The sequence below is a fragment of the Penicillium psychrofluorescens genome (genome assembly GCF_964197705.1).
Source record: "Penicillium psychrofluorescens genome assembly, chromosome: 4".
Taxonomy (NCBI): domain Eukaryota; kingdom Fungi; phylum Ascomycota; class Eurotiomycetes; order Eurotiales; family Aspergillaceae; genus Penicillium; species Penicillium psychrofluorescens.
This window is the reverse complement of record NC_133442.1, coordinates 3,861,238-3,886,000: the sequence shown is the minus strand read 5'-3', so window position 1 is coordinate 3,886,000 and position 24,763 is coordinate 3,861,238. Positions and strand designations below refer to the sequence as shown.

The 24,763-nt window shown below is 52.5% G+C and overlaps 10 protein-coding genes across 10 annotated transcripts; 3 read left to right on the top strand and 7 right to left on the bottom strand.

Moving 5' to 3' along the window:
- Positions 1-406: 406 nt before the first annotated feature.
- Positions 407-3,499, bottom strand: PFLUO_LOCUS7121 (uncharacterized protein; the record flags this gene model as incomplete). Its single annotated transcript, XM_073784730.1, has 11 exons — positions 407-1,329; positions 1,386-1,482; positions 1,535-1,595; positions 1,646-1,807; positions 1,858-1,998; positions 2,056-2,349; positions 2,408-2,492; positions 2,541-2,567; positions 2,625-2,802; positions 2,854-3,059; positions 3,118-3,499. The coding sequence occupies 11 exons, from the start codon at positions 3,497-3,499 to the stop codon at positions 407-409; spliced, it is 2,556 nt and encodes an 851-aa protein (XP_073641156.1).
- Positions 3,500-4,888: 1,389 nt separating this feature from the next.
- PFLUO_LOCUS7120 (uncharacterized protein) lies at positions 4,889-6,346 on the bottom strand (the record flags this gene model as incomplete). Its single annotated transcript, XM_073784729.1, has 6 exons — positions 4,889-5,019; positions 5,084-5,183; positions 5,239-5,345; positions 5,429-5,872; positions 5,928-6,189; positions 6,242-6,346. The coding sequence occupies 6 exons, from the start codon at positions 6,344-6,346 to the stop codon at positions 4,889-4,891; spliced, it is 1,149 nt and encodes a 382-aa protein (XP_073641155.1).
- Positions 6,347-6,719: 373 nt separating this feature from the next.
- Positions 6,720-7,733, bottom strand: PFLUO_LOCUS7119 (uncharacterized protein; the record flags this gene model as incomplete). Its single annotated transcript, XM_073784728.1, has 2 exons — positions 6,720-6,791; positions 7,338-7,733. The coding sequence occupies 2 exons, from the start codon at positions 7,731-7,733 to the stop codon at positions 6,720-6,722; spliced, it is 468 nt and encodes a 155-aa protein (XP_073641154.1).
- A 2,130-nt stretch (positions 7,734-9,863) lies between these two features.
- PFLUO_LOCUS7118 (uncharacterized protein) lies at positions 9,864-10,767 on the bottom strand (the record flags this gene model as incomplete). Its single annotated transcript, XM_073784727.1, has 2 exons — positions 9,864-10,084; positions 10,137-10,767. 2 exons carry the CDS (start codon positions 10,765-10,767, stop codon positions 9,864-9,866), a joined length of 852 nt encoding a protein of 283 aa, XP_073641153.1.
- A 419-nt stretch (positions 10,768-11,186) lies between these two features.
- Positions 11,187-13,113, top strand: PFLUO_LOCUS7117 (uncharacterized protein; the record flags this gene model as incomplete). The annotated part of the gene is made up of 5 exons (XM_073784726.1): positions 11,187-11,535; positions 11,607-11,776; positions 11,827-12,342; positions 12,407-12,896; positions 12,959-13,113. 5 exons carry the CDS (start codon positions 11,187-11,189, stop codon positions 13,111-13,113), a joined length of 1,680 nt encoding a protein of 559 aa, XP_073641152.1.
- A 1,288-nt stretch (positions 13,114-14,401) lies between these two features.
- Positions 14,402-16,056, top strand: PFLUO_LOCUS7116 (Myo-inositol-1-phosphate synthase; the record flags this gene model as incomplete). The annotated part of the gene is made up of 2 exons (XM_073784725.1): positions 14,402-15,102; positions 15,156-16,056. The coding sequence occupies 2 exons, from the start codon at positions 14,402-14,404 to the stop codon at positions 16,054-16,056; spliced, it is 1,602 nt and encodes a 533-aa protein (XP_073641151.1).
- A 149-nt stretch (positions 16,057-16,205) lies between these two features.
- Positions 16,206-17,282, bottom strand: PFLUO_LOCUS7115 (uncharacterized protein; the record flags this gene model as incomplete). Its single annotated transcript, XM_073784724.1, has 1 exon — positions 16,206-17,282. One exon carries the CDS (start codon positions 17,280-17,282, stop codon positions 16,206-16,208), a length of 1,077 nt encoding a protein of 358 aa, XP_073641150.1.
- A 576-nt stretch (positions 17,283-17,858) lies between these two features.
- On the bottom strand, positions 17,859-19,313 carry PFLUO_LOCUS7114 (formate dehydrogenase (NAD+); the record flags this gene model as incomplete). Its single annotated transcript, XM_073784723.1, has 6 exons — positions 17,859-18,073; positions 18,128-18,765; positions 18,818-18,953; positions 19,007-19,121; positions 19,222-19,236; positions 19,293-19,313. 6 exons carry the CDS (start codon positions 19,311-19,313, stop codon positions 17,859-17,861), a joined length of 1,140 nt encoding a protein of 379 aa, XP_073641149.1.
- An 871-nt stretch (positions 19,314-20,184) lies between these two features.
- Positions 20,185-20,625, bottom strand: PFLUO_LOCUS7113 (protein transporter tim9; the record flags this gene model as incomplete). Its single annotated transcript, XM_073784721.1, has 3 exons — positions 20,185-20,379; positions 20,495-20,564; positions 20,618-20,625. The coding sequence occupies 3 exons, from the start codon at positions 20,623-20,625 to the stop codon at positions 20,185-20,187; spliced, it is 273 nt and encodes a 90-aa protein (XP_073641148.1).
- Positions 20,626-21,584: 959 nt separating this feature from the next.
- PFLUO_LOCUS7112 (GTPase activating protein (GAP) for Rho1p) lies at positions 21,585-24,410 on the top strand (the record flags this gene model as incomplete). Its single annotated transcript, XM_073784720.1, has 3 exons — positions 21,585-21,738; positions 21,985-22,137; positions 22,192-24,410. The coding sequence occupies 3 exons, from the start codon at positions 21,585-21,587 to the stop codon at positions 24,408-24,410; spliced, it is 2,526 nt and encodes an 841-aa protein (XP_073641147.1).
- Positions 24,411-24,763: the final 353 nt, after the last annotated feature.

The window sequence follows — 24,763 nt, the reverse complement described above, 5'->3', positions numbered from 1 at the left end:
GTCTGGTAGGCGAAGGAACCAACGTTCCCGTGGAAGATTTAGATGAGACAGAGGAGCAGTCCTCGTCCGGAGCATCTCCAGACATTGATTCGAGGGTGGGCGCTTCAGGGGGCAGCTTGCCGAGTTGCGACTTGGCGAAGGACTTATGGAGGTCGCTCATGGATGCACGTCAATCTCGGGAAGCACGGATCGTAATATCAGGAGCGCAAAATCGGTAATCTAATGGTTCATCTGCTTTGTCAATTCAAAAACGGAAATCATAGAGGATATCGAGTGTAGAGTCAAGATAGACAGAGGTGATGCTTTACGCTGCTGAGTCAGCCATGACATCGTCGGTGTTTACCCGGAAGTATAGAATTGTGATAAAAAAGCAGCATAACATTGATCTACATCATTGGAATTGCAATCAGCAGGTAAACCCGCAGTCCATATTGCGGGTCCCTGTGTCATATTTCCCGACACTGCACTGATCCGCATCCGAATCCCACTCTTGTCCATTGTAACTGAAGCTGATCGGATCCGAGTCAATGTCACCTACCGTCACAGAGAAGGGATACTCGAGGCCGTCTCCCTGGACTGAAACTGGATTAATGGACTCTGCTTTGGATTTGGGTGATGTGATGATGATGTTGTTGTCTGCATCCTTCACCTCGAACTGCACCTGATAATTGTCCGTCGGATTGAGGCCATTATTGTTCTCATTCTTCTGGTATTGGACCACATGCACACCACAAGCGCCCTGGGCGTAAGTCACTTCCGGCAGTGCTGCGGTACTTGTTGGGACACTGGTCCCGTCATATGCAGTCTTCGCGGGAGATGGAAGATCGTAGGTTGTCGTGGGAGGATCGTCCGTTGGGTTAGGGCAACTGAAGCCGCAGTCACCGTTTCGTTGACCGCCGTCATAATCACCAATGTTGCATCCCCAGTCATCATTATCCGTGCACCAATATTGATCGGAGTACCAGAAACAAATTGGATCGTCGTCGCCGTCGCCCACCTGAACCCAGAGATCATATGGAAGTTTGCTGGGAACAATCAGCGCCTCGTCGGCCGCCTGCTTGGTCATAAAGCCAATCATCTCCTCGTTGGCATCGAGAATATTGAGTTGCAGCTGGAAAACATCCAGCGGGTTGATTACATCGCCCTCATCTCGTTGGTATTGAGTGATATGGACCCCGCATTGCCCTGCGGCATACCCGTCATCATTTTTGGGCGTTGACTTTCCGCTAGCATCTGGCTCTTCGCCACAGGGATCACTGTCTTCAAGAATATTCTCGACACGCTTGGCCGCTGCATACGCATTTAGGCAGATTGGAATTTGGAAAAATCCTAATATATATTAGTAGTGTTGGTAGAAATCTTTGAATCGATTTTTGTTATCTTACCGGCAGTCCGGATACTGTTGCCAAAAACACCTGTATCATCTTCAACTATCTGGCTCATTGAGTCATCGATGGCCAGTTTTGAGTCTTCCGGCATTTTCTATCCCGAAAATGTTAGCACAGACAATCTGAATTTCCTGGTCAAGACTTACGTAGCCTCCATTTTTGTTGCCATTCGCCACGAATGCCCCATATGAGCTGCGAATAATATCTCTGGACCATAGTCAGCTTCGACCTCAAAACTGGTATCAAATTCGACTTACTCAAGGGTAATTCCTCCCCATGTGCTATCTTCGCCCGTCAAGGTGTCGGTGTCCCCACCATCAAGGCTCTGGAAAATCTTTGGACGATCGCTGCAGTCAGCACCTCCGCCGCCGCTGCAGCTCGTGGGACCGTAGGCGTTGAGCAAGAACCAGGAGTTGCCACTTCAGACCCGTTAGCATCATAACATTTTCCTTGAGATAGGAACCCCTACTTGGGATCACACCAGGAGGTCTTATCCGCCGTGTCTTGGTCTATCCAGTAACCCAACTCCCAGTCATCTTCTTCAGGTAAATCGCTCTTGCTCACGGGGCCAACATCATCTCCACAGTTGTAGTCCGCGTGATCCACATAGCTAGGCAAATTTAGCAAAGCTCAAAGGAGAATCGTCAGTGGTAGACATCTGCCTTACAGAATAAACGGTCGCTGGCCATCTGGAGACAAGGCCCAGGTACTCGGGATCATTTTCCCATAGAGAGTCTTTTTCTGCTCGATAATCATATCACCGTAAGTTGAATTGTCCGTCGCAAGATCAAGCTGGATCATGGCGCCATTTGCCACCATCTTGGTCAACTGATCCTGATTGGCTTCGTCCACTGCGTTGAGGGTGTTTGCCAAAAATTCCCTCTGTATATCACGTAGTCTGTTATAATAGTTGTCGACGAGAACTTTGAGGTCGTCAGTCAGTTCGCCACTATCCGTAGGTCTGTTTGCCTTGTTTAGAAAAGGGACAATCAATAATTGAGTTATTCCAGAGAGCATACTGTTTCAAACTGTCCTTGCCCATGTTAAGTCCGTAAAATGCGGCAGCATTGGACATATCGGCAAAGGCTGCTCGCCAGTCATCATCTGAACTGTCAGTACCTTCTAACTATAGAAGAGGTTGAGTAAAAATACCTTTGAATAGTTTGGCTTTTTTAATCCCTGGCGGATCAAACTTGCGTTAGAGACATGCTGGAATATCTGGGATGGTCCACTCACAAACGTTCCAGCCGATTGCTGAACCGAAACCCCAGGTTATCTGAAGGGCATCCATCATGTATTTAATGACCAGCAGGTTGTCTTCCGGAAATGAGGAAAAGGTATTTTGGAATGTCACAATGTCGGCCTTGATATCATCGCGAGCATCCCCTAGTGCCGTTCTTTCGTTGAAGATCATCTTCCTACTATCAGCATAATTTTTCAGCAACTGCTATCAGCTTGCACATACATTGTGAATAGCCACGAGAGAGTTGATAATCAAGAACCCAGCAGCTGGGGCCTTGCACTCCACTGTTGTGCCACAGTTAATGTCTTGCACCAGATCGCAATGTGCCTGGTCACTGTAGTGGAAAGCATTTCTCGCATATTGGCCAAAGTTCAATGGATAATCGTCGTTTTTGCTCTTCCAGTCATCCATCATTTGGTCCCAAGCATCTAACAAGCAATATCAGTGACTGTCTTTAGATCCCTGGGTGCATGATGGGTATCTTACCGCTCACTTTGGCATACTCAAACCGGTCCTTAGGGGGAGTTGCAGCATCTGTAATTCTGGCATCTCCGTCACACTGCACATCCAGCCAATCTCCGGATGCAGGGAAGATAACGCTAGTCTGAGACGCACTCGAGTCCTTATTTATTATAGTGGCATCACCTTGGAGGATACCCGGTCTGATGGTGTGTGTGCTGTCACTTCCAGAGGGTGATATAGTCTTCGATGGGGCTTCTGAAGATTCTACCACGGGTACATCAACAGGAATTCGAACAAAAAGGGATTCTGCAGCTGGAAGGCCAGAGGGCGATTCCTTGGTGAGAACGGGCTTCGAGCTCGACAACGCAGACAAGACAACAAGGCCCCAGATAACGATTACGGCCATATTTGCCGAAAGAAGAGAAGTAACTCAGAAAAACTTGAAAGAAATAACAAGAAAAAAGTATCTTCGCGGCTAGCTGATTGATGCCGGCTTGCTCGAGAAAGTATGAAGGACAGATGAAAATATCTGGAGCATTTTTTAATACTTATAAAACTCGCATTTCGGCCCCCATTATGTATATATTTTTTAGTAACTATATATCGCTTCGGTAGCGATGGTTTTCCGGGCTCATTGTGGGGTGATCAGGCAAGGCCCCCAGAATGTTGGGGAGATCTCCTTGACTCAGATCATGTTATAGCCAATGGCCAAAAGAGTTACTGTTGGATAACATCCTAAGCCCATACATAAAGAGTTTTAATGAAGTAGGGGTCTGTTGGTGAAGACCAAAGGATCGGGTACCTGGCAAAGCACAACATGGGTATGGTGGATCATCCATTTTTAGTCAACTCAAATTTACCTTGCGTACAAAATTAGACCTCAAAAGATGTATGTCTTGGCTTCGTCTTCTGGGGCTTGGCTAACCCATATGGGACCCAGTCACGGCCTTTTTGTGGTGCATCACGCAATGGTGTGTCCTACCGAGCTTGCTTCCAATGTGAACTATCCGGCATCTCTGGACTTGAACTATGCCAAGATATAATGCTATTTTAAGAACTTTTGATCTTCCAGGTCAGGAACAGTGCGTGAAATTTCCTTCTTAAGCAATATGGTGACTAAATGAGTCCTACTGCTATTTGCATACATGGGTATGCTGAGTAGACTCTTTCTAAAGTTGAATGGTTATCCCATAATATTCTTAAACATTAGACGAGCCATAAAATTTGCCTTGAGTCCTGCTTAGGATTGAATCCCATGTAATTTTATTCGATTGATGTCATGTGGTTGTGTTTACTTTGGCCCTTTCTTGGCTATTTGTGTTAATGCCAAGGTCAATATTTTTTATTATGGAAGCAAGCCCCTCGTTCGTCAAAGCCTACAGCTGCCTAGAGCCAAGAAGCAACTAATGTACATAAATGGAAGTTTCTATCCACCGTGATGTGGGTTTGCTAGCGTTTTGTCCCGAGTCGGCCAAAAATGGCAAGGATCAATTAGTAAATCTTGGCTGTGCGTAGCGGAGTTTTGGCGCGGATTCTGTGCAGCATTACGTCTCGATTTGATGCCAGGAGGGATCCACACGGTGGAAACTGCCAAGGGACCAAGACCGCCGGGCTGCCAAGATCTATGGGCGCCGCCGAGATCATGCTAGGACAAGGAGGTGCACTTTTCACGGTCTGGCCCCAGCTGTTATCCTCGGCGAAAAGCAAGTCACGCGAGTGAGTTTTCTCCGCCACTTGTAGGTGCCTTGCACCCAACAATAGCCATTCATATACCTTTTTCTATATTCAGCGCGGTTCAGGGTACACCCCAGGTGTCCCGAAGCTGTCGCTGAAGGGCATGGGTTGGCCAGCCGTGCACTGCATCCGTTTGAACAAGGACCTGAACCAACAAATCTTGCTGCTGAGGATCCGTAAAACGATCGCCACCTTGAACATCGTCAATTAGCTATTATTATCATTTCGCTTGTAATCGATTGCCGCTTCTTCTTACAGATATGGATCGCCATGCATCCGACGACCATGGCCGGAGGAACAGAAACGTTGGACAGTCCGATGCCGCACACGGTCCATACCCCCTTTCGAATCATGTCCTACACATTATATTAGTGGGCGGCCAGAAATAAGGTCTCGAATGATCACACTAACGTCAGCTTTCTGAATAAACCGTCTCCGCAGTGGCCCAATAGTGGGAAGATTAGGGTCGTGCACATGCAGCAATATCCGGGCAAGATGGTTGTATTGATTCCCAATTGCTTCATTCGTTAAACAATGAGTTAGCTTTGACTTCTACATGAAACACAGTTTCAATCTTGAAATAGTTAGAGGAGTTACCAACCATGCCAAGCAGAATGAAACCGAATATCAGGAAATGTGGCCCCAATCTCCACCTCGTCGCTGTCGATGAAAAACGGGTCAAAGGAGTCTGGGCGCGTATCCAACCATTCTTGGTTTTTTGCCTGCAGCTCGGCATGAACAGAGACCGAACGCGGGCCTTCGCCAAATGAGAACATTAAGACATCAGTGCAGTGTGCGATGGCTTGATTTGCCCATGTGCAATCGTCGAAGTCTTGGCCGAGCCAGCTAAATTGAGAATGAAGGGTACTGATATCAACATCTGGTGCTTGTTGAAGGCTGAGTGAATTATAGATTTCTTGGCGCAAGCCACTCCAATAGACGGCTTGTCGTAGGCGCGGTGTTGTCGTTGCGGTTGTTGGTGGGCCTTGAATGAAGGCCTTGGTTCCAAATGAGTGGCCTCGAAGGTCCGAACCCGCCAAGGGAACTGTGGTATCTGTCAATGGGGTTGCGACAGTGGTTCAAGATGACAAATTTCTCACCATCATATTCTTCTAACAGCCTTAGAATGACGGTGGCAGCCAGTAAATCATCATCCATAGTAACTTCATGGTCATTCAGCGCTGGAATGAGCTTTTCCAGGCACAACTGAAAGTAATGATCTGAAACAAATGGGTCAAAAGATGTAGTGCGACTCAAATGTCTTGCTGACATTGCCAGGATTGCATTGAATAGCGTCTCGCAATGTCGCGCTCGATAAGGAATGTGAAGAGCAAAATGCCGTTGATAATCAGTGCAGTCGAACTGGGAAGCCGTTAGAATAGGACACCGACACTACCGACAACGTGTATCTTACAAATGGCGTGATTTTTTCGACGAAGTTCAGCAAGAGATCGGCTTCCTCGGCGTCTCTCAGAGGCCAGGATCGTTCCTTGGACCGGACGGCCCTGTTCTCGGACATCTGACGACTAGAGAGCTGCCCGATCCCATTTGCATCCGCTTTCCGGGTCAGCGCATCGGGTTCTTTTGTTAAGCCTGGCAGTTTTGTTGTGGAATAAGATTTTCCATTCGAGACATGGCCAGAATTGGTATCGGGATGTGGCTGGTCCTCGTTGCCTACCACTGTGCCCGCCCTTGCGCTTTCGACCAAGCCATCATCGTCCCCATTTCCTGACTCAAGGACAAAATCCACTATTGATTCATTGTTAGTTAGACAGTGCTAAAATTGTAGGGAAGGATCGGTGGCGTTCAACCTCGTGGTGGCGGTCGCAGCCAAACTTGGTTGCGTGGAAAACGAGTGCGTGAATCCCGACCTTTGGCCTGACGAAATTGGGTCACACGGTTCCCTCGCACACATTCCCGGCCAGCTCGAACGCATCGACTGCATTGCGGCTGCTTTGCATCGCCTGCCAGGTTTGGTAAGACAAATCTTGTGCTTGAAGGGGCGAGCAGTCCTTACACTTGTGGTGCAGCAGTCGGCACGGATCACTATAATTTGCTTGTTCGGACCAGAAATCACTCGCGAGTAAATGCAAGGGTCAGTCTTACCAACACTGAGATCTTCGTGCTGTCGTCATGGCCGACTACACGGATGCCGAGATTTTCGGGGTCGATGAGTTGCAGTGGAGAAGTTTCCCCGCTGTGGGGGACGAATGGATTTGGATTGAGTACTGCCAGCCGGTACGACATATAAAATGGCTCGATTCAAAATAATGATTTGGGCGTCGGCGCTAAGGGAAGTAGTTACGGTGTCATCATCTAGGAATATATTCATTTCTCCAAGTGTATATTAAAACATTCTAAAAATTAGAAGGCAAAAACAACCCGGCTGCTACAACCGGGACAAAATGCAGAAAAAGGAAATATCAGTGCCATAGCTCTGATTTTTGTAAGTCGTTTCAACCCACATAGACTCAATTCCTCTGTCGGGCAAGGTCCATTTCTGAACAAACCCCTTTCTGGACTGGCAAGTCTTCTAACTGTCGGCGTCGAAGGCTTCTCGCCACTCGAACAGGGTCCAAGACATGCTTGGACTTCGTGAAAATCTCATCCATCTCTTCGAGACTGCGGCCGGCGGTCTCGGGAAACAGGAAATAGATGAGAGGTATTATGCAAACGTTGAACCCAGCGAAGATGATGAAGTAACGCCATCCGATCATCTCGAGTGCTCGAGGAGTGATTTCGGCGATCAGAACGGTAAACGCCCAGAATGTGCCGACGCTGATACCATTGATGGCCGTACGCAGGTTCGAGGGCGCGATCTCTGTGGCATAGAGGAAAGGGATCCCAGCGAATCCAAGGGCATGACTAAAATGAAAGAGAAATGTGAAGACAACAGCTCCGTGCATGGCGAATTTATTTTCGGGCTGAGACCCCAAGCCGCCTATCAGTGTCATGCAGATAGCATTTCCCGTAGCGCTGGCCAGCATCAAACCCCGACGCCCAAATCCCTCAATAGTCAAAATGCACACAATACCACCAATTGGGCTGATTAGCTGGTAGATCGCTGCTAGAATTCTGGATTTGACATCACCCAAATGCAGATCACGGTGCAGGATTGAAGTGGCTGTATATACAAGTGAGATTGATGGAACTTATGACAAAAGGAAAAGGATGACATACTGTATAAGCTGATAACATTGACACCCGCTAACTGGAGGAAGATCATCACCCCAGTAGCCAACATAATTCGGTGAAAGACCCTTCTAGGGCCCATATGGAACATTTGTCGCAGAGATTGTTCGCCAGTTTGTGCGAATGAGGCTTTCACCTCATTTATTTCCGCCTCAATTTCAAGACTTTCGAGAGTAGAGTCGTCCAGCGCAGCCAGAGTCGCGCGAGCTTCGGCTGTTCTTCCCTGTCGGACGAGCCAACGGGGCGATTCCGGCATGAAGAGAGTGGAAACCAGGACAATAAGAGAAAACACGGTCTGAAACACGGCTGGGAAACGCCAGGCCACACTACCGGGGGCGAAGGACATGCCAAAGTCCACGAACAAAGCCACCGTGAGACCCATCCCGAGGAAAACACCCGTTGTAACAACATGGGCACCACGCTTGCTGGTAGGAGATATTTCTGACTGCCAGACAGGAACAGTGGCTAGCATACCGCCGGTGCCAACACCCAGAATAAGGCGAGCAACAACAAGATGAGCCAGGCGAAATGCGCTTCCCATGAAGACGGCACCAACAATCTGAATTGCCGAAGACGCGAGTATAACCCGCAGCCGACCAAGTCTGTCCCCAAACCAGACGCATGCTAGAGCCCCTAGGAGGCCTCCAACTGCGTACAAAGCCACAATGGTGCCTTGAATAATTGATGTATGCTTTTTATCACCAGGATCGGCATGTGAGACATCAATCTCTGGGAATTGCTTCCTAAAACTGTGGAACGACAAAATTCCTCCAAGCTGAGTCTGGTTATATCCAACGGTTATAAGCCCAGGCATTGCAACGCAGAGAATTGTCGCGATATTGAGGCGGTTGCCTCGAAGTCCGGCGAATCGTTTCATCGCGATATTTCGACGCGTAGAGAGTGGCGTCCTTGGCACGATCGACAGAACCGGCAGCAATCAACCTTAAATTCAAAAAGCTGGCCACTTTGGAAGGTTCCCGGTGCTCGGCTTACTGGATTCTTCGGAATTTGCAAGTAGGGCCACTTGTTGTTGCTGCATTCCATTCCCAGAGTGTTGGAATCCGAATGCCACGGTCCAGCCCCAAATGAACTCATAGATACGCTGGAGTACGACTCTCCAGACTGGCGTTCCGACAATCTAAAATACTCGACAGTATTTTGTGAGGAGAGAACTGTAACGTAGTGGACCGCTGTCCAAGATGACAGTCGCATTGGTTCATCCATTCCATCTCGGTCGCAGGCGTCTTTCCTTATCTTTGAGACAAACTCCACATAATGTCATAGTTGAAGTAATAGGCGTGGTTTCCTCTCCTGTAGTATCCAATATCTGGGTCCCTGGCTTGGATAGCGAACCCCTATCATTGCGGCATTACTCGGAGTTGAAGTGAGTCTGCCTTGGAAGTCAGCATGCCATATGAGGTAGTAATGAGCTAGTGTTAGCACTATTTACTTTCCCTTGAAAGCCGCTTGGGATTATAGCATGATTTTTATCAAGGTCGTTGTAGGAGATTCTACACCACTGGACAGTTTGGTGTTGTCAGTCGCTGAGAGAAGTGACAATTATCGTTCGAAATGTTGACAGGGGTTTGTTTGATTGGTATTATGCCTATTTTTCTAAACACCGTCTCCAACTTCGTAGAATTTATTCCAGCGCTATGGTTTACGTTAGCTTTTTCTTTCTTGTCCATAACAAGCATCAGAGCTTACAGTATCATACGGCTTCGAGGAATCGACAAACCGAAGATCGGTTGCAAGGCGGATGACACGATCTGGATCATTGTTGATTGTAGAAGCATGAATCTGGCCTGTAGTCAGCACATTGACTGAAATCAATGGATAAGATTTCATACAGCATGCGGCTTATGCAGCACAATATCTCCGGCTTCATATTCAGCCACAAGCCAGCGTCTACTGTGCTTATGCGAAAAGTCGAGAGGCAATTCCGATAAAAGACCAGTTGCCATCATGTTGTTGTTAAATGCATCCTTGGCTTCTTCTTCAGATAACCCGACATCTTTAGCCTTTTTGGTAAATTCTTCTTCAATACTGAGTCCAAGGGAATCACCTGAAGTGCACTGGTTAGAAAACAATCAGAAACGTGCTATGGCTAGACAAACCATTCTCCAGATAGATAAGTCCGCCGCCAGTCAATTGGATGTCTCCAATCGGCACCCAGGCCGTCACACTGGTCGGCTCCCCATGACGAAGAAAAATCTGGTCATAATGGACTCCAATGGGCTTAGTTCCGGGGATGTTGTTTCGAAGAAGCGACCGCCGAAGGCCTAGGGTGTTGGACTCCCACCCCGTAAAACGGGCCACGAAGTTGATCAGGGCTGGATGCCGGCAGAAATCCTGGGCGTACCAGTCTCGATAATGGGCGTCAAGGGCCAAGTCGATGAACTGCGCCGCTTTCTCGCCCCCTGGTCGGCCATTCTTGCCCGCAGCGCCGGCACCGATGCCTGGAAACTCCTCTGCCGATTTGAGGGAATTAAAGACACCCTCAACCGGCAGAGTGCCTTCTTCTAAGACTCCTGTGGGCGCCATCATGTTGAAATATTCGTGGCGCGCCTTGAGCACATCGGCGCGAGGAATCAGACCCTTTAGGAATAAGTAGCCGTCTTCCTCGTAGCGTTGTCGCAGCTTGTCAAGAGGTTCATCGGCGTGCGATTGGTGCAGAAACTTGACATTTTCCAGAAGGCCGTCATTGACAGCTAGGCGTCCAGGCTGGCATACGGTCGGGAGCTGCATTTTTTGTCGAATGGTTGCGAGGTGAGGGGTCTCGTCACAAGATGTTCTACCAGGGCAATATATTTATATTGTTGGTATTTCAAACCGGAGCAACTTGCTCATTCTTCACTATTTCCTATTTTGTCCGATTTACCAGTCTGAGTACTCCACGTTCAAGACAAATCTTTATCTGGCGTGTTATTCCGCCGTCCGCGATGATGTCGGACCATGTCTGCTCTAACCGCACGAAATAGGGAAATAAATTCCGCCGTCAAGATCCCCATAGGGTATTGCGGGGCAGACTTACCCCTTTCAGTCGCACGGAAGCAGGGATTCGCGTCCGCCTAGCCACTTCATTCCCCGGCGAGACCAAAGGTACTAAAGCCCGAACTGTATCCTTGGATGCTCTCCAACCTTATTGGAGCGACGTCGAGACAACAATGGACCGGCCCCTTCTCCAGGAATCTTCTCTACCCGAATCCGGGGACCCCAGATTCAGCGACGATGAAGAGGAGGAGGAGTATTTAAATCTGGCGTCGTCCCCTCCGCGGACCGATAAAGGGTATTCCATAGTCTCTCGCGCCATGCTTTCACTCAAGCAGACGAAGCCGATCCAGCCACCCGCTGGCACTGATCCTCTCCGGCCGCGGCCAGGAAACACCAACTACCTCTACGCGCTCACGATATTTGTGTCGCTTGGTGCGTTCCTGTTCGGCTACGACCAGGGAGTTATGGGTGTGATCGTTGCCGATAAACGCTGGATTGATTTGATGCAACCAAAGAACTCATGTGCGTATCTGCTTGCTCATGGTGTCATCTAGCCCATGATTATGTCGAGTATCGATGCTGACCCTCGATAGGGGTGACGGGCATGGTAGTGTCTTTGTACGACATCGGCTGCTTTATCGGAGCTATGTCACTTGGGTATTTGGCCGATCCCATAGGCCGTGAGCGAACATTAGCTGTTTCCTGTTTTGTTTTCATCATTGGCGCAGTGCTTCAGGCTGCGTCCTACTCCATCACGCAGATCGTGAGTATATTGGCCCTGGATATATTCAATTGCTAAAGCTAAGCAAACAGACTATTGGCCGTGTGATTCTGGGATATGGAGTGGGAGCCTGTGCCGGTGGCGTTCCATTGTATGTCGCTGAGCTGTCACCGCCAGCGATCCGAGGCCGCATTGTGGCCATCGAACAGATGATTCTATGTCTGGGAGAACTAGTTGCGTTCTGGCTCAATTATGGCTTCAACTTCCTTGAGATCGATGATTGGTGGCGCATTCCGTTGGCTATCCAGATCCTGCCTGCTCTGGTTCTTGGCTTTGGTTGCTGGTTTTGGCTTCCCCCGAGTCCACGCTGGCTGGCCAGTCAAGACCGCCCCGACTGCGCGCGGGAGGTTCTGACCCGGCTTCATGGCTCAGAAGCTGCCGAGCTGGAAATGCAGGAGATTCAAAGCTCAATCGAGTTCGAGCAGACAGTCAGCGAGGCCAGCTGGAAGGATATGTTCACTAGGCCCGTTCTGAGAGTGACGCTGCTGGGAATGGGGGTGCAGTTTTTGCAGCAAATCACAGGGACCAACTCTATCCTCTACTACACGGTACGTGATTAGCTTCAGCCGTCTCTCATGTGCAAATAGACGGGTTTCTGATATAAAAAAACAGCCTTCTCTCTTCGAACGCGGTGGCATCAAGGACCCTCGCACTGCAAACCTCGCCACTGGTGGTGTAGGGATCGTGCTTTTCGTGACCTCATGGATTCCAATCTTTTTCTTTGATCGGCTTGGTCGAAAGACCTGGCTGCAGATTGGAACTGTGGGCATGATGGCCGCGATGATCGGCATCACTGTCCTGCAATGGCACGCTGAGCACCACCCCAACGACCCGGCCAACTACACGATCGTCGCATTCCCGTATATGTTTTATGTATTCTTCAACATCAGCTGGGGCGTGGGCTCGTGGACCTACGCCGCCGAGATCTTCCCTGTCTCGATGCGTGCCAAGGGCAATGCCCTGACCACCGCATCGCTGTGGGCCGCGTGCTATATCGTGGCCCAAGCGAGTCCGCCGATTGCCGATGCCATTGGTTGGGGACTGTACATCATCTACTCAGGGATCTGTGTGGGGGCTTTCTTCTTTGTCCGATATGTATTGGGTATGCTAACAATTTTTTTTTTTTTTCATTTTCCTTAACGCAGAAACTGACCGCTTATTTAGTCGAAACCCGCGGCCGAACCTTGGAGGAAATGTCCCGACTGTTTGGAATTGAAAGCCGGTTGGCGGAACGGACTGGCCTCCGGCCTGGTCCTCCTAGTAAAGGTCCGATGGCGGAGAGCATGGAAGATGTGGGCTCGGCGGAACCTATTAGTTAGAAGCCGTGGGAGGTCCGTCATATATCAGATGGAAATATCTAAGCATCACTTGCACTATTCTCGTACCAAGATGCCAGGGCCATTGGGATCCCCGAAGACAGCCAGAAATCAAGAAAAAGGCTCAAAGTTGTGGACAATTGTCAGTCATTACTAGTCGCAAGCTCCCAAAAAGTGCCCCTGCAGCGGGCAGGTCTACATTGCGTACGGAGCGGTGCATAATGGTCCGGCCGGGCGCAGAAATGATCCGCCTAGACCGCCAGTTGAAAAGCCGCTAAGCCCCGCTGCGGTGAGATGCCCCTCACTAGGCAAATTCTGAATTTTTCTGGTCCGCAGGGGCCACCTCTTGGCCCGCGGCCGATCGAGGGGTTGAACGACTTCCGGGGACGCTGTTGGAGTTGAATTCCATGATACTTCGACGGAATCAATAGTAGTGAGTAAATGATTCATTCACCTTGTTTGGTCTGAAGAAAGAGGCCAACCAGGTACCCCGGGGGAGGTTCCACCCGTGGCCGAAAACGGGGCGTCCCATGGGCCTCCGGAAAGTGATTGCGGCATCGACAGGAGAAGAAAAGGGGGAAGCCACTGAGTGGACCAATGACCTCGAGCTGCCGGGTCGACACGGATGCAGTCCACCTTCTTCTCTTTCTCCTTTTCTGAGCAGGGGTTCGCGTGTAAGGTGATGGAGGGTCCATCCCCTCCAGATCGACCGCTGAACGGGCCAACCATACTCTCCTCAAGCAATAAACCCAACCGAAAAAAGGCCAATGCATCCATCTCCTAAAGAAGAATCCTGTGAACTTTCGATGGAATCGTAGCGTGTAAGCTAAGGCAAACTAAAGAAGCGAAAAAGAAAAGTGTTGAGGGCGGGGCACGTGCCCGGCTTATCTATACTTAAGCCGCCTGTTCCCTTCCTCTCCTTTCCTCTTCTCCTTCCTCTCCCAATCCCACTACTTCCCCCGTTGTATCGTTTCCTCTTAGGTTCGTATAAGCCTTGTCAGCAGGTTCGATCACTCTCTCCCGAGCAGTGATCCCATACAACCGTCACGATTTTCTCCACACTTCTTAACTCGTGAGTCTTCTCTGGTCTGCAGCAATGGCTATTCGAGTGCCGCTCGCAGCTACCGTGAATCCCCGACAGAGCTGACATGGATCCAGGCGGCACCACCCGTTCAACGGCCGACGCTCATCCAACCGTGGAGGAGCATCGGATTGCGCACCCTTCATCCGCTAAAGCAACTTCACGCTCTCAAGCAATTCTCACTCGCCTCGCCATCCCACCGTCAACGCAATGGCTCCCCACGCTAGCTCGGAAGCTGCCAATGGCGCCGTGAACGGCTCGGTTCGCCAATCTGCCCCGCTGTTTACCGTCCAGTCGCCCAATGTGGTGTACACCCCCGATGAGATCAAGAGTCAGTACGCCTACCAGACCACGGAGGTGACTCGCACCGCGGACAACAAGCTGGTTGCTACCCCCAAGACCACCAACTACCACTTCAAGGTCGACCGCAAGGTTGGCAAGGTCGGTATGATGCTGGTCGGCTGGGGTGGTAACAATGGCTCCACCGTGACTGCGGGTATCCTCGCCAACCGTCGTGGTCTCTCTTGGGAGACCCGCGAGGGCAAGCAGGCTGCCAACTACTACGGCTCGGTCGTCATGAGCTCCACTGTCAAGCTGGGTACGGACGCTAAGACCGCGGAGGAGATCAACGTCCCCTTCCACGACCTGCTTCCCATGGTCCACCCTAACGACCTGGCCATTGGCGGCTGGGATATCAGCGGCATGAACCTGGCCGAGTCCATGGATCGGGCCCAGGTGCTGGAGCCCAGTCTCAAGGTCTTGGTCCGCAAGGAGATGGCCGAGATGAAGCCGCTGCCCAGTATCTACTACCCCGACTTCATTGCTGCCAACCAGGAGGACCGTGCCGACAACGTCGTCGAGGGCACCAAGGCCAGCTGGGCTCACGTGGAGCACATCCAGAAGGACATTCGGTAGGTGAACCTCATTTCATTCACAATAGACCCAACACTGACCCAAGTCACAGCGAGTTCAAGCAGAAGAACGGCCTGGACCGGGTGATTGTCATGTGGACCGCCAACACTGAGCGGTACGCCGACATCATCCCGGGCGTCAACGACACCGCCGACAACTTGATCAACTCGATCAAGTCTGGCCACGCTGAAGTCTCCCCGTCGACCGTATTCGCCATTGCCTCGATCCTGGAGAACACTCCGTTCATCAACGGGTCGCCCCAGAACACCTTCGTGCCCGGTGCTCTCCAGTTCGCGGAGCAGCACAAGGCTTTCATTGGCGGTGACGACTTCAAGTCTGGCCAGACCAAGATGAAGTCCGCGCTGGTGGACTTCCTGATCAACGCCGGTATCAAGCTCACCTCCATTGCCAGCTACAACCACCTCGGCAACAACGACGGCAAAAACCTGAGCTCGCAGAAGCAATTCCGCTCCAAGGAGATTTCCAAGTCGAACGTTGTCGACGACATGGTCGCGGCCAACAGCATCCTGTATGAGAAGGATGAGCACCCGGACCACACCGTCGTCATCAAGTACATGCCTGCTGTCGGGGATAACAAGCGTGCTCTGGATGAGTACTACGCCGAGATCTTCATGGGCGGCCACCAGACCATCAGTCTGTTCAACATCTGCGAGGACTCCCTGCTGGCCTCGCCGCTCATCATTGATCTGGTCGTGCTCGCCGAGATGATGACCCGCGTCAGCTGGAAGGCCGACTCCGAGGGCTCTGACTACAAGGGCTTCCACAGCGTGCTGAGCGTGCTCAGCTATATGCTCAAGGCCCCCTTGACCCCGCCGGGCACCCCCGTCGTCAACGCCCTGGGTAAGCAGCGATCTGCCCTGATCAACATCTTCCGTGCCTGCGTTGGTCTGCAGCCCGAGTCGGAGATGACCCTGGAGCACAAGCTGTTCTAAAGGGGGCTCCCTTGCGTGCCACTCTTGATCGATTGATCCTCAGTTTTCCAACTACAGTCACTCCTTTGACAAATGCCAACTTAAATTGATTTTCCAATCTTGTGTCCTTCGCCGTAGCTCCGTAAATTCATCACTAGCTTTATGGCCTGCTAACCCTGGGTCCGGCCAATATCCGAATACGCATTCAACGCCAACTGCCCACCCAAATGAGCATACAACACATTGCCACCCTGGATCTCTCCCTGTCGGATCATATCCACCATACCGGCAAAGCTCTTCCCCTCGTAAACCGGGTCCGTGATAAATGCCTCCATGCGAGCGGCATACTCAATCGCATCCCAGGTCTGGCGATCTGGGATACCATAAATGCCAGCATGATAGCGGTCGTCGAGAATGACATCGGCGTCAGTGATATCGTCCGCGCTCAAACCGATGTGGACAGCCGTGTTGCGGGCAATCCGCAGGACCTGCGCGCGAGTAGCCTCCACCGTCGCCGAGGCGTCGATGCCAATGATCCTTCGTTGGGGGTCTGTCGGGTGCAGACGCTCCAGCAGCTTAAACCCTGCGATCATGCCGGCGAAAGTCGACCCAGTCACGGCGCAGACGACCACCGTTTCGAAGAAAACGCCCTGCTCCTGTTCCTGCTCGCGCACTTCAAATGCCCAGCGGGCGAACCCCAGCCCGCCGAGCGGATGGTCGGACGCGCCTGCGGGGATGTAGTATGGCTTCTTGCCCTGCGCAACGCACTCGTCCACCACTGCCTGCGCGGTGGTCTTGTGTTCAATTCCGAACCCAGATGGGTCCAGCCGCACGTCTGCGCCCATCAGCCGTGACAGCTGGATGTTTCCAACGGTCTCATACCCCGGGTCCACCCAATCGACCCAGTGCTCCTGCACCAGGCGAGCTTCAAGGCCAGTGCGTGCGGCCACGGCGGCCACCTGGCGCGTATGGTTGCTCTGCACGCCGCCAATGGAGACGAGAGTGGTGCAGCCTTGCGCCTGGGCGTCGGCGAGCAGATACTCCAGCTTGCGGGTTTTGTTGCCGCCATATGCGTACGCGGAGTTCAGATCATCCCGCTTGGCGTAGATGGTCACCGGTGGGTGCGAGCTGTTGCTGGCGAGGTCGGAGCTGATGCGGGGGAGGGCATGGATCGGCGAAGGGCCAAGGAGAAGCTGTGTTCGTGGGATGGAGGCGAAGGGCTCCGGGAGGGCGAGCTCTTTGGCCATGACTAGTTCGGGCTTGAAATATGTTTCAGATATTGTCTATAATAGGATGGGAAAGTGTACAGTGATCGATGAAGGAAGACTGGTGACCGGAGAAAGGCCGGCCAGGTCGATCTCGCCATGCCCGTGCGAGTGGCTCTGTTTATAGACGTACTCATGGTGGACCATCTCAGGCCTTGTCCGGTGGATGTGGTGACCATCTGGCCTTATAGACTGTACTCTGCCGTGAAGATCACCGTATTCCGCCTGGCTGCAGGCTAGACTGACCATCCAGAAACCATTCTGGCTATCAAGTGCGACGTTCTTCCGAAATAGAACCGAAATCGACCTGTTTATCTATGCAAGGAGAGGTGGAGACCATCGGATTCTTACCGATGGAGCGAGAAGATGCACGCAGGCGAGCGGGGAGGTCGGCTCGCAAGGTTGCTCAATGCTGGGGACCTTGGCCGTTCATGTACGAACTCTACATAGAGCGTGGACAGCCCCGGCAATAAACTTCACCAACGCAGGAGAACAGTCACAAGTTCATATTCCACATATCAGAACTAACTTTTCGCTCCGTTACTCAGAACGCAAGATCTATTTCATGTCCACCACACAGCGGATGCAGTCACCTTGCTTCATCTGGTCGAAGCCACTGTTGATGCCATCCAGCGGCTGGCGGTGCGTGATGAACTCGTCCACCTTGAGCTTACCGCCGAGGTAGTCGTCCACCAGGGCCGGCAGTTGCGTGCGGCCCTTGATACCGCCAAAGGCACATCCCTTCCACACACGACCGGTGACAAGCTGGAATGCTGTTGGAGAAGTCAGTTAAATGGACAGTGATTAAGGAACCCAGAATGACTTACGCCGAGTCGAGATCTCCTGGCCAGCAGCCGCCACACCGATGACGATGCTCTCACCCCAGCCCTTGTGGCAGGCCTCGAGCGCGGCGCGCATGACACCGACGTTACCGGTGCAGTCAAAAGTGTAATCGCAGCCGCCGTCGGTCATCTCGATCAGGTGTTCCTGGATGGTCTTGCCCGAGAGCTTGGTGGGGTTGACAAAGTCCGTGGCACCGAATTTGCGCGCCCAGGCCTCCTTGTCGTCGTTGACGTCGACCGCAATGATCTTGCCGGCCTTGTTCTTGACCGCACCCTGCATCACCGACAGACCGACGCAGCCGGCACCGAACACAGCGACGTTGGAGCCCTGCTCCACCTTGGCCGTCACCACCGCGGCACCGTAGCCCGTGGTGATACCGCAGCCGAGCAGACACGAGCGGTCGGTAGGGATCTTGTCTGTGACCGCAACAACAGAGATGTCGGCGACCACAGTGTACTGCGAGAAGGTCGAGGTACCCATGAAATGCAAGATGTCCTTGCCGCGGGCCTTGAACCGGGAGGTGCCATCGGGCATGACACCCTTACCCTGGGTAGCACGGATCTTGCCGCAGAGGTTGGTCTTTCCAGACTTGCAGAACTTGCATTCACCGCATTCAGGAGTACTGGAAGCGAGTCAGTCGATGCCATGCTTAATATGGGCGACACTGGACATACTAGAGAGCGATCACATAGTCGCCAGGCTTGACCGAAGTCACGCCCTCACCCACCGACTCGACAATGCCGGCACCCTCGTGTCCCAGGACAATGGGGAAAGCACCCTCCGGGTCCTTGCCCGAGAGCGTGTAGGCATCTGACCGTGTTAGTGTGAGGGGCGCGGATGGCGGGGCTTACGATGGGACTTACCGGTGTGGCAGACGCCTGTGTGGTGGATTTCAATGCGCACCTCATGCGCCTTCGGGGGAGCGACCTCGACGTCTTCCACAGACAGAGGCTCACCGGCGGCCCAGGCGATCGCAGCCTATCAGCGATGCGTGAGTAGGTGACATCAGGGTGACGCGAGGTAACATGGCGGGGCACATTGGAGTTAAGCTGGGGCACCGGGAAAAGTTGTAGCTTACCTTGCAAGTGATGGTCTGAGACAATTCATGTTAGTTCATATTCACGATATTTCCAGGGAGAGTCTTTTTACCTTTCCGACGGTACCGGACATGGTATCAGGTCAGTTTCGGGTGCACAGAAAACGCTGTGGGAGGGCGGTTAGCGATGGGCGGGATGGGTGGGAACTACGTAGGACGACCCGACTCACAGGATAAGACGGAGAGAGATGGAAGGGGATATAGAGAAGAAAGAAGAAAGAAGGGCGACGGGCGGGAATAATTAGGAAGAAGAATGGGTGGAGTCGGAGAGTGAGGGGGTGGGGGAATAATAGTTAGTGAACGAGGTTGGAGTGCGTGAGGAGGATGATGAGGGGAGATTCCGTTGCTTTCCTGAGGGGAAGTGTTTGACTAAGATTGGAGAAGTCTGGTGAACGCCGATGACACCGACCCACTGCTGGACAGCCGGTTCTAGATAGGCAATTCGTCCCGCTCAAGATCGAGATGGGTGTTTTTACTCCAACAGACCATCCATACATAGCTGGTGTCCGGTGAAAAGAGAGGTGGATTGAACAATAATAACAGCCTATCAGTAGAAAGAGGAACGGGAGAGTGAGGGATGCAGAAGCTTTGGGCATTTTGCGGCGGGATCGGATGATGTGGACATCGGAAGTAAGAGCAGGGTTTAAGGGCGAAGTACCGGGGGCTATCAGAGCCCTTTTTATATTTGGAAAGGCGACGGGGAGCATGCACCCCCCGCGCCTAAAAGCACTATGATACACGGGAAAGAAGCCGAGCTTGCTCTGCTTCCTCACCGATAGGGGCCCCGAGAGCCAGGCAGTGATCTCACACCAATCTCACACCAGCCCCTCCAGAATCGTTCCGGTTGGGCCGGAGATGGCCATGGCTATCCTCGAGGTCCCATCGACTCTCCTTCTCCACACATTTGAGAGCCATCTTCCGCACACAGCCCGTCCAAGTCCGCACTTAACGGCCCGGCATCTGCCCGCCCTGCATCATGGCGGCATTCTGCTCCTGGAACCGCTCGTTCAGACGAGCCGAGCTCTTGAGGTGCTTATCGACGCAGCGCATGACACACTGCTCCTCGCGGTTGATGAGGGACTTGGTGGTGAAATCATTGACGCAGTCGTCGAAACACCGCTGCACCATCTTGGAGTACATCTAGACAGTCAAGAGCATCGTCAGATTGGCACAAGGAAGATCGAGGAGGGGAATTGAGGATCCGGCTCAGATGAGATGGCACATCATCGGTTTAGGGAGAGGTCGAGTAGCGTACCGTCATAAACTCTTTCAGCTGCTTCCGCTCCATGCGGGACGCGAATTCGCGTTGTTCGTTTGCGTTGAGTCTGGATCAAGTCAGCGATGTGTGAGAAGAAAGGGAAAGGAGATGCACGCCTACCCTTCCATGGTGTGTGTGGAAAAAATGAATGCAACTGGTGGACAGTGTTTGGATCACCTCGACTCAAACCGCTCCGAAGCTGCACCAGTTCCGGCGCAACAATGTTGATCCGAGATTAGATAATACAGCACGTGAACAGGGTCACATGACCTATTGTCCTATGCCTGTTCGGTACGTTTCATTATTATGATCGTTTAACCCCATTATGAAACTGTTCGGCGCGTGTCAGTAGGGATGTCCAAAATCATCATCATGCCCCTGGCAAAGGACCTGTGTCAATCTGGGTGCAATCTCCCTCTGACCCACCGGGAGAACACGACCAGAAAAATTCACGAAGCCTGCGGAGCCCACCGGCGGGCCGATCGGTACTAATTACGGTAGGCGAAGACATCTGAATGGCCACGCCGGCCCCTTTGCCAGGGTCTAGCCACGATGGTTGACTAGGGGCCGGTGACGTGAGGGCAGGGCCGTTTGAGTAGACCCTAGAAGAAAAATCGTCGAGTTAGACAATAATGATAGTGGCCAATTCTTCCATAGTAACATGATAATAAAAGCGCAGAACCTCTACTGATTATAATAATAATAATACCCAGTAGTGGTGACCATGATAATATCGTCTCTGTAACTTGCCCCAGTCTATTCATAGTACTGACTCTGTTGGCTCGTGCCCCGTGAACCATCTTCACCCGCCTTGATCTTCTCTCTTTCTCACTCACGCACTCTCTCGGGTCTCCCTTCATCCTCCCCTACTGCGCCCTCTCTCATCCTCCTTCCTTCCCTTCGCCATCGTGGCCTCTCCTCCAGTCTCTCCTTCTCCCCTGTCTGCCCTTCTTGGGCCCTTCGCCCCCCAGCCCCAGCCTTCTATCCACCCGAGGGCGGTGACGCAGGGCCATCCTTCCCTACGCGCTTTCGCTCCCTCCCGCTTGTTTGCACCAACGCCTTTCTCTCGAGTCGCACCTCGTTCGCCATGGTGACCGGCAAGTCGCCGCCGGCCGCTGAGGCCATACCTCCGCTGCCCACCTCGCCCGACCCCGTGGACTCCAGCTCGCCGCCGTCTAAACGCGACCTCGCCTCGTGGTGGAGGCAGTTCAAAAGGAACAGCAGGAAGGATGAATTGAAAGGTACAGTGCCGACCATACTTTTCCCCTATGCGACGGTGATGCCACTGCTGCGCCGGGAATTCCTTCGCTCCGACCAGCCTGCCCGCCTCCCTCAGCGGTCAACGTCGCGCCCCCTGAATGTCCACGCCCATAACTTGGTTGTGCCACAGAGTGTTTCCTCGTGACGGCCATATTAATGGCGACCGCTGTCGCACGTGCCTCAGATGTTGTTCCTTCGAGCAACTAGCTAATTCGTGATTGCGATAGAACCTCCTCGAGGCATCTTCGGTGTGCCACTCAACGTCAGCATCAAGTACGCCAACGTCGCCATCTCCCTGACCAATGATCACGGCGAAAGTTTCATCTATGGTTATGTTCCAATTGTTGTCGCCAAGTGTGGCGTATTTCTGAAGGAGAAAGGTACGTGGCCTGGATCCTCGGTCTGACCGGACCCCACTGACCCTTCTCCACTAGCCACGGACGTGGAAGGTATCTTCCGCCTCAACGGCTCCGCCAAGCGTATCAAAGACCTCCAGGAGATCTTCGACTCACCTGAGCGATACGGAAAAGGGCTGGATTGGACAGGATATACCGTGCACGATGCGGCCAACGTGCTGCGTCGGTTCTTGAACCAGTTGCCGGAGCCAATCGTCCCGTTGGAATTCTATGAGCGTTTCCGGGAGCCCTTGCGAATCTATCAGAAGCAGGTTCAAAGCGGAGTTCAAGCGGCCGATGCGGACAAGTTTGATCACGCCAAGGCCGTTGATACGTACCAGCGGCTGATCATTGAGCTGCCGCCCTTGAATAAGCAACTGCTCCTCTATATCCTCGACCTTCTCGCAGTCTTCGCATCCAAGTCCGACCAAAATCGCATGCCCTCGGGCAACCTGTCGGCTATCTTTCAGCCTGGGATGCTGTCCCACCCGCAGCATGACATGTCGCCCGAAGAGTACAAGCTGAGCCAGGATGTGCTGATTTTCCTCATCGAGAATCAGGATCACTTTCTGTTTGGGATGAATGGCACTGCAGCCGACGAGAAAACGATGAAGGAGGTCGAAGCGGGCATGCCGCCCAAGACGACGCACTCGAATATCCGTCGTTCCGTGTCCAGCGCCAGTGGAAGCACCGAGGGCCACCGCAAGCTGGACAACCTGCGCCGTAACGTTTCTGTGTCGTCCAAAAACTCGCGGAATTCGAACAATGCCCCCAGCCCTGGTACCCCGACTTCTGCATCTGGTGGTGGCGTTCACCGCAGTAACACCCTGCCGTCCAAGATGGCTCCCGTCGTTGCTTCTGCGCGCTACTCACGACCCAGCGAGGCCAGCGCGACCGGCACGACCGGCACGACCCATCAAACTGGTCTCTCCGCTTCCCATCAAAGTTCTCGATCGACCAGTCGAACGCCATCGGTACTCGAAGAGCCAGAAGAACAGGGCGCTAGTCAACCCACCTTGGGAGTTTCAACGCCAGCCCCCTCGTTTAAGCATACCGCGACTCACGGCCCCGTACCGGTGGCAGCCTCCGAGCATCGCAGCACAAGCGACGCCCCCCGTCCGCAGGAAATTATTCAAACCCCAACCTCCCCGCTCCCTCAAGTCTTGACGCCGACCCGGGAGCGAAAACTCTCCAATCTTTTTAGCAAATCACCCCCCGCAGATGTAGAGCAGAAGGAAAACCGGCAGCCAAATCGGCTGAAGAAGCGACGAATTCCTGGCAGCGCCAGTGCCAGTGCCCAGAGCTCATCCAACTCCTTGCAAGGAGTGAACTCTGAAAGTGTGGATGCTGTCTTGGAATCGTCGCGTGGAAGGAAGTCAACGGACATCAGCATGGGCGATACAACCCCTCGACCAACTCAGTCGTCCACCTTGGGCTCTCAGGCCGAGTCCAACACAAACCCCGGCGAGAACACACCGCAGCCGGCGACGGACAACTCCCTCCGACCCCATCAATCCCGCACTCCTTCCATGAACTCGCGCTCTTCATTCACCGACCACTCGGACGTGGATCAAGCCGACGAGGCGTCACGATCCGAGCGCCGAGATCACCGCCGCAGCTGGCGGTTCCCTCGCTCATCTAAACGGAGCAGCGAACAGCTTGGACTGGGTGTATCATCCCCGCCCCTCGCCACAAACAACCCCGGTGCCGAACAGAGCAGTAGCTCTGTCGGAAATGACCTACAGCCTGCTTCTAGCGACCTGTCGAGCCAGCCGTTAAGTTTGGATGCCGAGGTTCAAGGCAATAGTGTGTCTAGCTCCGAGCCAGAGAAGAAAAGCATATTTGGCAAATTCAAGGCCAAAGTCGCTCAAGTTCGGGATGGCGTAAAGGATGATCTCGATCGAAACAGAAGCCCCGGTCGTTCGGACACAGATCCTTCTATCACGAGCCAACCGTTGTCCCCGACCGGTCCTGACCCGGATAACGGCGCGCCAACATTCATTGACATACCGCGAGAGCAACCGAAGGAAGAGCCTCTTCGCTCCCCTGTTTCACCCATGCCTGGTGGACTTCCGCCTTCGATCCCTGAGGAGCCGCATAGCCCGGTGGTGCCGTCCGCTGCCCCAGCTGCGGACCACGCCAAAGAGGTGTCTCAAGCTGCAAGCACCGCGACTACTGAGGCACCGACCTCGGCATTAGGGGGATCTTCTGATGCTTCCAAGGAGGCTGCCAAGGAGGCTGCAGAGCCCTCTACTTAAGTGTCTTCTGACGCTTTTCCAGCTTGCGCAACTGCTTGGTGCTTGTTTCTCTTTATGTTTTAGCGTCGGTTCTTTGTTCTTCTCAAGCACCAAGGGAGGGGAAAGATTTGGGATTGGTATTGGGGGTTTCCTATCATCTGTGTTTTCGTATTTTCTCTGTCTGTTTTTTTTTTCCCTTTTGCTTTGGGATCTTATACCTTGAAGCAATCTCCCTTTTTTGATCCCTGGCCTTGCTTCTCTTTTCTGGCCTTTCACCCGGAATGCTTTTGTCTTCGCGTTCTTCCCAACATCTAATCCCTGTTCATATCCCTTTCTTGCCGTGTCATGCGTCGCGATGTGTCTACGAATGTATG